The 12500-nt window shown below is 39.4% G+C and overlaps 1 protein-coding gene across 1 annotated transcript in view; it reads left to right on the top strand.

Annotated features, from left to right (window-relative positions):
• CAMKMT (calmodulin-lysine N-methyltransferase) overlaps nt 1–2176 on the top strand; it is a gene marked incomplete at its 5' end in the record, with an annotated part of 43310 nt that extends 41134 nt beyond the window's left edge. The window contains one exon of the mRNA XM_010180870.1: nt 1709–2176. Coding sequence (XP_010179172.1) covers nt 1709–1786 — 78 coding nt within the window. The remainder of the gene's footprint in view (nt 1–1708) is intronic.
• Nucleotides 2177–12500: the final 10324 nt, after the last annotated feature.

The following is a 12500-nucleotide window of genomic DNA, read 5'->3' as shown; positions in this document are numbered from 1 at the left end:
CTAGCCGCCAGAGGTCACTGTAGAATCCAGGTTCCAATTACTGGGGGAGCAGTGGTTTCTGTCACCTCCCTCGATGAAATGTCCTTAGCTGGGTTTATTCCTATGCTTCATGAGTTTTTTTCAATATGCAGAATTCTTTGTATCTCTATTCTTGCGTGGAATCTGCCAACCCAAATCCAGCCAAGCTGTAGGGACAGACATAGAAATGGGAGTATTTACTTTTCTGTGCTCCAGATCCTTTGGCTGGGCTGCTTCTTCACATACAAGGTTCATAATTCGGCTCTGGTTTTCCACTCCAACAAGTGGAGTCCACCAAATAAATCAGAGAATAATACAGTTGAGCATGTACCATCCTACCTTTCTAAACTCTCTTAACTTTTCTTTTGATAGATATGTGGCTCATTGAAACTGGAGAGTCAGTAAATCTTTAAGGAGCAAATACAGTGTAGTCTTTCTTCATGCAGAAGTTGCCAGGATAGCACAAAACTGATGGGTAATCCTGTGCAAACAAAGTGAACCACCTGTGGTAAAGTTAGAGATCTTGGGAAGCAGATTGTCATTACTTCAGTAATTATACAGAAACACTTCTTAGTAAAGTGGATTAGAATTTAAAGAATAGATCAGCTTTATGCTCCACTATGAAAAAGGAAAAGTGTGTTAATTGCTCATAGACAGTAGCTTACACAGAGACACTTCACTGTTGAAGAATATGATATGGAAAAGACCCTTGTTTAAATAACAGAAGCAGTGTTGTGACACAGACCAACTGAAATCCTTAATGCACGGCAAGGAAAATAAAGTCAAAACAATGTGGGAAAATATGAGTTCTGGCTTTAAATGTAGTATTTCGAGAATGGGGGTCATTTGTGTCAGGCATGGCTAAAGGCACTTTTTTGGTTTTTTTACATTTCTTCCTTAAGCTTGTATTAGAAATATGCAAATATTTTTATGTCAGGTGATTACAAAATGTAATATGTATAAGGAGTTTCCACATAGTTCAGTTTAATATGTATATGTATTTTAAATTGCATTTAATCAGAATACCTGAGAAAATAAACATTCATTGTTGATTTTGAAACATATTCTTCTAGTGTAGCTCAAAAGAGCACACATAACATTACCTTTAGCAATTGGAATTGTACCACTGTAACTATCAGGTTATAATTCTCTCTTACAATAAGAATTTTTAAAATTAAACAGAATTAATAAATAAGCTCATCAAGGCTGCATTACAGCCTTGGAGGTGGCTTCCTATTATGTAAACCTTCAGGCAAGATTATGGTATTTCAGAGGTCTGAAGCAGTTGTTGATCTTAAATACCAAATACACAACAATAGTAAGGCTGATTAGGGGTAAACTTTTAGTTGCTGTTCCGATGTTCCTTGCTTAGTGGATTTAATTCAGACCTTAAATCTCACTTGAATATAATTTCTTTAATACAGCAATTTGGTACCTCACTTTTTATAAAAGTTATATTCAACTATTTATTGCGTGAATTAGTTTGTCTACAAACTCTGACTAACTCCTGACAATATTTGACATACTGTTCCATACCTGTGATAGAATTTGACCTAAGATTTCTTTTTGTAGTTATTAAATGTTTAATCTTTAGTAGTATCATTTGCACTAAGGAATATAGTCAAGCAAGAACTGTCAGTATTTTAAAAATGGTTTCAGTTTGTTCACTTTATCCATTTTTTATTTGCAGTTGAAAAATGAAGAAAAAGATACATATGAGGAAAACCTCCATTACCCTTTTCTTCTTGTTTTATCCAAACACAGATAGAAGATGACACTTTTTTTTTTTTGTTTTAAGGTGGACTACTGAAAATCAATCCGTGTATGTGAATGGCCAGGGAGTGGGGAGGGTTCAGTTCCCCCCTTTTGTTTCTGTATCATCATTAGAAAAATATTTCTAGTCTAATTGCTGAGAAAGATACTGTGACTTGTTTCACAATGTGTAAACATTGAGACATCTTTCTTGTACCATTTTAGATCTTATTTTTCCAATTATTTTCCAGCCTAAAACCAATCAGACTTCACATGTATGCATTAGCAGAGGTGTAAAGCTGGCTTCCTTCTCTTTTGTGCCTTTAAACTTGCATGTACTTTGTTAATCTCTTTAAGTGTTATTTTTGGGGTATATTTGAAAATATGTGAATAATATACTTTGTGGGTCTTATATAACTGACTATAAAGTAGTAAATGCATTCACTTTTAATTAGTAAGGAAATAGTTGTCTTAAGATCTTTTAAAAGTGCACCTATTGCATGCTCAGATGTTTCTGCTTTTTTTTTTTAATTCCACTGTTGATTTTTCTATCCATGATTGGAATGTCCTCATGTGCTTAAGTGTCAAAGGTCTTTTTTATATATGTGTATATGTATGGTTTTTTTCCAGCAGGACTTTTCCTCCTGTAGATATATAAGAAATTATGCATCAGACAAAAGCCTCATAAACTGACCATTTGTCCTTTGGACACAATAGCCTGCCCAGCCCCTCTGCTCCTCCTCTCCAATTATGTGTGATTAGTCTCAGTGTGTTGTGTCAAGAAGGGGGAGTGTGCTGAGTGCTTATTATCTGTTTAGGTACAAGAAGAGCACATTTAGGTTCTGACTATGAATGGAAAGTGAGCCTTTATCAGGACTAAAATCTAAATGCTGCTATCCTAGAAATGGCTTTTAGAAAAATGCATCCTTTTCTGATAAATTCCAAGAAACACTATAACAACTAAAGGATTTTGTAGTGTAATCAAAGTGTCTCCCTTGAATTAGTTTATGTTATGATATATTGTGGCCCAAGTATTTGATAAACATTTAATGTGACTTTTCTTGTAGTGGCAAAGACAAAAATCCTCCAAAGAAACAGGAGCTATTTCTTCTTTTCTTAGCAGTTTAATAGACCATTTTAATGACTTCTCAGAAAAACAACCTGGATCATTAAAGAATCCTGTAGAGTCTCTTAAACCACAACACATTTAAAACAGTGAAAGCAGAGAGAGAGGCAGAGACCATGACTGAGAGAGGGAGGAACTAGATGCAAGGAAGTGTAGAGGATCATTCTGAAATATATTAAAGAACTGCAGTTTGGCAATAAGCAGTCTTCCATATTTAACAAATTGGGCAACATGTAAACCACAAGCTCATGAAAGTCCCCTCTTCTCTTCGCTCTTCTTCTCAAACAAATTTCTTCACTACCGGTTTGCATGTCCTTGTATTCAATACTTTTTATGCTCCATTAGAGCACCTAGATGGATCTCAGAAGGCATAGGTCAAGCTGCAGTTAGATCATACATTTCTTTCTCACAAAAACTTGAATTGCAATGCCAAGTGATGGGCTAACATCACAATAACAGCAATTTATTCCTCTTTTGATAAAAAGCAGCCTATTCTCAGTGTTAGATAAAGACCAGGGGCAATGCAAACCAACCATTTATCCTAGAACTGAGTAGTATGTCTCCCCTCTAGCTGGTATGAGTTTCATATTCAAAGTCTTGTTGGAAGATACTTGTTCAGTAAGAGATCAAAAGCATTTAGGAGTAATTTAAAATTGCTGTGAAGGTGGTGTTAGTTTAATTAGTTTTGTTTTGTTTGTCCCACACAGCAGTGCCTTTGTTTTCTCTAAAAACATGTACAAGGAAGTCTTTATAATCAACAAAGAAGCGGTAAAAGTAGTGAAATATTAAAATTTGTGAACCCTTTATTTTTGAGAGGGCTTGAATGTCTGCTGTACAATAATCTAATAAAGATTGCTAGTTGCCAAAAATAAAACCAGTGTCACTGAAAATTGTGTTTTTAGCTCTAAGAAGAAAACAGTTTTACTCAAATCAGTGGCTGATAATTGCTTTTTATTTCTTTAGTGTCTGTCCTTTGAGTTGAAGACTTTGCACAGGTGCTCCCATCCCTAAAGTGTGTAATTGATGGCTTTGTTTACCAATGATGCATTTAGGCTTCATCCTGCAAACTCACATTGGAGCTCCACAGGCAGTGAAGTTACTCATCTACATAAGTGCTTGCAGGTTTGGTCCGTGGAGATATTTTCAGAGGTATATGAGCAAGCTCTTTTCTTGATTTTTTGTTTGTTTGTTTGTTTTTTAAATGGATATTGAAAAGTCACAGATGTAGGCTTTCCTGCATATGAGGCACCAGAACTGTTCTTTTTTAAAGACAACTCTCAGAATCCCTTGTCTTAGTAGAGACTTGATTAATTGTGTCTGAGCTCTTAAATTTTAATAAAAATACAATGTTTATTAATACATCAAATATCTTTACTAAGAAAAGGTTAGGCAGTTCATCAGATCATGCATACAAAGTATATCAGAGCCTTTCATGTGATGTGCTGTAACTAGTCCCTGATAGTTGGTATATTTTTAATGATATAGTTAACTGTATTCTGTAACAGAATATTGAGCTTAATTACTTTGTGTTTGCAAAGCACTTCAAAGATGAATGACACCGTGCAAGAGCTATACTGTCTTCACTGAGAATGGAAATGCTAGGTTGATGCAAGTCTTCCTTGTCGTACGCTGGTAGTTTTTAAAGCAACATTGTATTTTTCTTCTTTCTTGGGGAAAAATGGCAGAGAGAAATGATCTTCTTGTGGACATCCACTCCCCTGGGTGCAGTCCTAATGCAGCTGGTACCACTGGCAGTGGGTTATGATCTTCAGAATATAAAAGACCAAGAAAAAAATATTCCATTTCCTGCTGTGGGATCTGGCAAAGGCTTTCTAAAAAAACCTGCAAGCTAGTCCTATCTGGAACAATGGGACAAATCTTTCTGTTTGGGAAAGAAGTTTGATTTGAAATGTAAAATATCTTAAGAAGGTGAGATGAGGCAGGAGAATTTACTACCCCAGGTAGCAGTCCAGCTGCAAAATCCTTAGTAGACAAGCCATTCACGTTTTGCCTGTGGCTTAATGGCTTCATGTCTGCATGAGGAAGGAAGCAGGATTAAAATTGTTCCCCCCATGAAAAGCATCCTTACATCTTGAGCCTGGCTGTGTACGGTTTATCAGGTGTTATATCTCCATTACAACTCTCCTTCCCTGTTCCCTGAACAAAAGAGGATGCAGTGGGTGGAGCCTTTGATCCACCTCTTGATATGGCAGGCGGCACAGCTGATAAGTGCCACAGCAAGGGAAGAGGGAAAAGGCAGCCACACATTGCAAGTCAAACAGAGCAGCGTTTTGTTGATGACTTTCACCCATTCTCCCTAACATAAGAGGGGAAGTAATGGGGTCCCTGGTCTTTTCACAGGGCAAATTATAAGTGCATAGTTTAATCTGGATTTCTCTATGCGTGGTTTTCTTCTTTAAATCAGTGATGTCAAACTGCAAATTCCTGTAATTCCTGTGATGTGTTTTGAGATGCTGGTGGAGGGTGCGAGGACAGTGTGTGCTGGTGGTTTTATCTAAAGTGTTTTCTGCACAGTGTGGTCATCTCACGTTGTTTCCTCAGAGGCAATTTTGTTGCTTTCTGTCTTTTTAGTCACTTTTTTAGTTTCTCCTGAGTCTGATTAAGACAGTCTGTCATGCCTTCACTATTGCAAATTGGTAGCCTAACATTGGTTGTAAGTACACCAGCATCTTTTGAAAGTCAGTTTTAAAAGCTGATTTTCAATGTTATTCTCATCAGCACTGCAACAGCACTTACTCAACCCAGCCAAAATGAGGACAGCCTGATGCAAAACCCCATAAAGCTGAAAGCTAGCCAATACCTGACTTAGTGAATTTGCAGCTGAATGTTTAAGTAAAAGGAGAGGACCTCCCCCAGATCGTGCCCATTCCCTATACAAGGGAACCTGAGGCAGAGACAGTATTGGTGTCTCTTTTGCCTGTAGCCATTTAGAAATCAGCCAGTACACTAGAACTGACCCCGGATTTTGTGAGACTAAGTGCAGCATCTCCTCTGCAAGATTCATCTCCCTCTCTGACCTCTGGACTCTGTTGAAACAGCTGAATGTAACAAACCTAACTTTTCTTTCCCATTTTTAAAGGGCTTACCCTGTTAAATGCTCCTTGCTTAGTCAGCAGCTGGCTTGCTGCCAAAAAGCCCAGCGTATTGTTGTGGCTGGGGAAAAGCTGGAGATTTTCCATCTCTGTCCAACAGCAGCATTGGATCTTCATTGTTTTCTTGTGTGTAAAGAGTGGGGAAAGTAGAGGGAAGATGCACGGAGCAGTAGTCCAGATGGCATTCCACAGCCTGAGAAGAAACATCTTGACCCTCGAATCTGGGTTAAACTCAACAGATGCCAAGCCCCCAAAAACAAAGAACTGTCATGGCTGACGACAGCAAAGGAGCGATAGACCTTCAGTAACAGAAAGTGTCTTTTATTTTGCATGCATTTCCCTGCAGATAACCAACATGGTGTCACTTGTAGAAGATTGCTTATTAAAAACAAGACCAAAAAAAATGGTCCTCTGCATTAGGCACCGAACCCCTTCAGTCACAAAATGTTGCCCCTGGGTTATGGGTTATGCTAGCAGAAAAGGATTTGAACGTTCAGCCTGTGGTGTGCCCTGCCAGAGCCTGCAGGCTAAAAGACCTGTTATTTTTCCCTGACTCTGACTTCAATTAATGTACTTTTAAAATGATTAAACATATCATGCTGTGACTTCTAAAATGTCAACAAGCTTCTAAACTTGGGAGACAGGAATGTAATGAAATAGGTAATAGGAGATTCAATAGTTAATAGAGGCCCTGAAGTGTGAGTGTATACAGTAGCTGTATATTGGAAACTCTGCAAATGAAGATGGCTTAGTATTGCAAACTGAGGAAGAAAATTGTTTTTAATTAGCACCTTCATAAGAACTGCTGATTAATACTGTTTGGTTTGGTGAAAAGCTTTCAGCTGAGTAATTTGTACAGCCATTACAACAGTTTTGTTAGACCAGGACTCCTGTTGTTAAACACAAACAGCAGATGATAATGGTAGAAGATGAGTTTGTCATGTAACAATTTACCTTATTGAAAAAAGCTTTATATAAAACCCAATACAGTAGGTACCAGCAGAAATCACATATTTTAAATCCTTTCAAGATTGCAGTGTGCAATGCTAGTGTGTTTTTTCATGGACTAGAAACAGATTCTATATCATTTATAAAATTATATATACAATTTAAAGGTGGTGTAGCATGGACAGACTACTGGTAATGCTTTACATCAGGACAGTAAAATGCTTGTATATTCAAACACTTCCTATGTATACAAAGTAGGTCTAAAAATTGAAAGGTAATTAAGTAATATTGATCACATGCAAATGCATGCTTGTGCATTATGCACTGAAATTACATCTGATGTTTGTGTAGTGTCTCGCATTTATACCTAAGACTTTAAGGAGATTTCTCCCAGGTTAACTACTGTTCACTGCTTTTGCATACTGTTCTTTTCCATTGACAAAAAAAAATTAAAACCTGTTATCCATGTCTCTGTAATACAGGAGCATATGTATTTTAGTGGCCTAGATAGGAAAATTTAGTGCGGTCTGTAGAAACAGAGGGATTTTATTAAAGGTAGTAACAATGAAGGAATATCTGCACTAAATTATGAACCTAACCAAGGATGGTAAGATCTGTAAATTATTGGAGTGCTATAATAGAACATGAGAGTTTTCCTTTAGACAGGCCTTCGGGGTAATAACAAGGGTTGAGACTCACGACAGTGCCAAATAAGCTTTAGACAGCATAATAGTCTGCAAAGAAAAGCCACAGAGCACTAATGTAAAAGAAGAGCTGTCCACCACATGCAGTAAAAATCACCAAAGGTCATTTTATGGTAGCAATTGTGACATAAAATTGGTGGTCATGCTACATGTCTAATACTCAGCACAGCTTTATAAATGATGGGCCCCTAGCGATGGCTGTCATTAAGTGCTTTCATCATAATAAACTTTAAACTGTTGGCTTTATGAATCGCCAGCCAGCTTCAGCTGTTCGTTGGATGGAGCTTGCAGTGCCTTAAGTGTGACAAGGCCTATTAGGAACTGCAACCATGTTTCAAGCGTACTTGGCTTTCCCACTCCTGGGGTGATTGCTGCCTATTAAATGGCATCTGGGAAGATTTTCCTCCAGCAATCTCTGATCAAGAGCTTTTTTGGGCTTTGACCTGCATTTCCTTCAAGACTTTCTCTGAGGAGTTTTATAAGAGCAAAACTCCAGAGGATTTATAGCCACTTCTGATTAATACCTTTTCAGTTTTTCTAGCAACTCTCCCACTGCTACATGGAGAAAAGCTTTCATTGTTCCAAAGGTGCTTATTTGTGACCTTTTCTCTGCTTTCTGATTCCCTCTAACATGTTCTCGGTGAAATCCTTGGTGTGCAACCAAGACAGTTGCTGAAGTTGCTGCAGCTTTTTGTGGAGTGGCTTTGATAGTTAAAAAAGGAAATTAATTTAAAAGCGACTCCTCCCATTTCTAGTTCAAAAGTGGTCTCGCAGCTCACGGGTAACAATTAAATGCCAGCAGTACCGATTTGCTATCCTACATAGTGTACCGGCTATCTAAGGTAGAGGCACTGCTAATTCCTTAGGACTCCAGCTGAGGGGAATGCAGCTACATAATTGTAAGAGAAATTTCTTCCTCAAATTGTGCCTCTCAAATACCTGTGCAAAGAAACAGCCTCTGTGGTCCATTCGCAGGTGGGGGAGTGAGCTCTGGCGTAGCAGGGCCACACTCTTCCTTCCAGCAGCTTCCTCTCTTGGTGAGGAGATTGCCCCAGTCCTGAGTTCATTTGCGGTCCATCACTGTGTGGACATGGCACAGTGTTTACAGCTTTAACAAGGTTGCGGCAGCACCCAGAAACTTGCAGCCGTCTCGCTGGTGCAGGGGATCTTGGTGGAGACCCCTCAAGCACACAAGCTGCTGGGAGCCGACCCTGCTGCCGGGAGCCAAACCTGCTCCTGGTTTGGCACAGACTCAGGGCGCAGCCCCTGAGGTGGCACATTCCTGCAGCCCAGAGCGCACCAGGGATAACTATACTGCTGAAATATAAAGTCGTGTATAAAGATTTCATGAAGTAGATTATATTTTCATCACCCTTATGCATATGAAGTCTTTTAATTTCTATAAATCTTACAGTGAGTTAGAATTAAATCGTATTAGTGTGAATAATAAATGTGTAGGGATCACTCATCTAAGAACTTGTAGTATTTAATTTACAAGGACTATACATTTTTCAAATCTCTTAACAAGGAACTTTAAGCACTTCTTGAGGTTTAAAAAAAAAAAAAAAAGATCTGGAAAGCAAAAATGCTCTATTTTTCCCAGGATCCTGAACGAGTGACTCAGGAGGTATTGTAATTGCAAAAGCTTTCTGTGTGTAAGAACCTGGCTAACACTCTTATTAGCATCTTTTTTAATCCAGGTAACATAATAGTCAAAGTGTCAGATGAATGTCTCAGAGGTGGACCATTAAAAAATAAATTGCGAAACCTTTGAGAGATTAGCATTTGAATCCAGCCAGAAGCTCCTTGTGGTTCTTGGATGCGGATCACAGTCCTTAAAGCATAAGTTGGTATCACAAACCACATCAGCCTTCAAGTTACTCCGAATGGGAAGACAGTAGCCACAGTTGTTAGCCCTAGCTCTAGACTTGTTTCTTCTGGGAAGCAAATACACAAAATGAGATTTTCACTGTGAAAAGACGTTTCATTTTCTGAAATCTTTCCTTGCTGAAGAAATCTGAAAAGCCAGCAGTAAATAAAGTACATCAAAACAATATTTTCAGAGTATTTATGATTTAATTCATAATAATAATCAACTTTAAATGGGTAGTACTTTGTATGTTCAACATGCTTTTTAGAGTCGTTACTCAAATAGCACCATGAGCTGATACAACAGGGAATGGTTTCCCTTTTCCCACGTTGGGAAACTGAGGCAAAGATGTGAAGTAACACACATAGAAAGACTCTATGGGAGGCAGAATTGCATTTATAATGCAAGCCTTGCTCAACAGTGGTTCTTATACAGCAGACCTTCATCCATCTGTCAGACTTTATTTTTATGCTAGATGTTGGCATACCCTGGGAACTGCATTTTTTACATCATCAGATATCATCTGAAATTCCCTGAAGGGGTTACTGTTCTTTCTGATGGATGGTACCAGCATTGGATTTTTCAACAGAAGTCCTGAAATACAGACAGGAACTTATGAGATATGAGAAGTATTTTAATTTGTCATCTCCCTTCCTCTAACACATTTTAGCAGCAAGCACTGAAGAAAAAAATATGGAACTTTGTCATATTTCTTCAGGAGAAAAAGGCCATTTATTTGTTTGGAAGGAGCCCTGATGATTGTCCCTACAACTTCATCCTGTTTTAGTGTTTCTACTGTTATGCCGCTTTTCAGGGGGTGGCAGAGGGGCACTTATGAGCAGTGGCTCTAGATTAACTCTTTGCTATCGCCTCAGAAATCTACAGAAATGTTTTTTGGCCACTTTCTGAGACAGATACTTCCACAAGTCTGCAGGCAGTTACTTCGCTACCAGAAGCTTTAGGGATGAGGACCGTGCTTAAAGCATTTTGCAGCGTTAATTTCCAAAGGTCTGTGTGAATCACAGCAAATGCATTAGTACTGGGTAAGCGTATTCAATAATTGGTGCGAACAGTTAAAACAATAACACAACAGGAAGCAAAGTGGTGATTTAACCTTCCATTCCCAGTCCAGGGAGCACCATTGGCTCAGCAGGTCACCGCAGAAAGGCAGTTGTTTTGGTCACAAAGCTACAACAGTTTGTGCCAGGTTAGGTGCATCTGTGCCTTTCTGTGCCCACCCTGCAGGCAAGGTGCTGCCAGATAACTGCATGGGGAACAAAAAGGAATCATGTCACAGGCACCAATGCTATGGGCATCTGCCAGCTTATGTAGTGAGGTAGAAATATTAGCAAACACGTGGGCAAAGAGTCCATTATGGAAATAAAGGGCATGGGAGAGCACAGAAACAATAAACCATGTTTTACAGTCGTTTATAGGTGACGGAGAAAAGAAGTGGGAGGGAAGAGACTGAATTCTGCTTATCTGAGCGGGAGATGCTCACGGCAACAAAAATCATTTGGGAAGGTGTTCAACTCAGTTAAAAGGCAGCCCTTTTGAATCACTTTCAGAGTTATTTTCAGCTGCAAGCAAAGCAGAGGAATATTGCCACTGGGTCGAAATTGCTGCCAAACAATGATCGATGAAAAGGATGCCTACTGCTGAACCCCAGCCCATTTCAGATCACTTTCGGCTTTCTCTTTTCTTTGTTGTAAGGCTCCATTATGGCAATAACAACTGCAAAGCATGGGCGGCATCCCATCCTGGTCCTCCATGGCAGGGCAGCAAGGGTTAGAGGCTTGCCTCTGAGCCCAGAAGGGCTGAGTACTGCCTGCTTAACAGCACGGGGAGGGCACAACTAATCTTGGGTCATGGCATGCAGAAGGCCCTAGTTGTGCCCAAAAAAATGGTAGTGAGAACAAAGCAGTTCCAGTTAGGTTGGTCACAGATGAGGGATGGAGCATAAATCCTAGCAGGTGTGAAGATGAGTGAGACAGCACACCTGCAGAAGGCAGACCTTGCAGAGGGGTGAGACTGGCATGGCAAGGAGTGCGGGTAAGACTGAACGGCTTAAAAACTTCTTCAGAGTGAACATAATCTGTACAATTTTTAAACATTTCTGTCCCCATTAGTCGCAGGCACAGGAACCTGCAGTCTATGGATCAGTGTACATTGGTGAGCCCCTAGTTGTACTACAGCGCTTCCACAAGACCAAGTCATGTGTGCATGCGCTCACCAGGAAAGGTAAAAGCTGAAGGATCAACAAGGCACGCTGAGTGCAGGGAAGTCTCAGTCTTTAAGAATGGTTGCTTGCCTGAACTCACGATCACAGTGTAAAGGCAGGGTAAGATTGTGTGTGCCGTATTGTTTTGCCTTCAGAGCAATCTACCTCATGCTAATGAGGTGATTAGGAATGTGTTTTCCCTAGGTAACCCCTCTTGGCAGCAGGCAAGGGGCATTTTGTGGCTGTACAGCCAAGCTCTTATTGCTGCTGGATGGGATTCACCAGTCCCAGAGCCACCATCCATTTTACCTGGTACTCTAACACCCAGCATTTCCCACCTGCACCGAACAGGGTCAAGCTGAAATGAACGCTTGCATGAACAGTTCAGATCGTTGTACAAACAGGTATTTGAGTTGCAGAAGCACTGCACATTTTTCTACTGCGATTTAGAGGCTAATGTGTGTAGCCTTAACAATATTTTGTTTATTCATCCATTTCAGGAGCTTTGTTCCTGCTCACTTCTATCTAAAAGGCAACATAATGCACATTTTATGAGGTATAGGACACTTCTGACTCAAAATGAATCCATATGTACCAGAACTGAAAAAAAAAGGATTTTTTAAAAACCTCATACACATAAAAGCCCCATGTATAAGTCTTTGTTAATATTCCCTTTTGCTGATTTCTTAACTTCTCATAGCATAGAAAGGAGAATAAATTTAATGCTTAATGGTGAATCTGGGCTTAT

The sequence above is a fragment of the Mesitornis unicolor genome, unplaced genomic scaffold, assembly GCF_000695765.1.
Source record: "Mesitornis unicolor isolate BGI_N332 unplaced genomic scaffold, ASM69576v1 scaffold11820, whole genome shotgun sequence".
Taxonomy (NCBI): Eukaryota; Metazoa; Chordata; class Aves; order Mesitornithiformes; family Mesitornithidae; genus Mesitornis; species Mesitornis unicolor.
The sequence above is the reverse complement of the archived record's forward strand: the minus strand, read 5'-3'. Positions and strand labels throughout refer to the sequence as shown.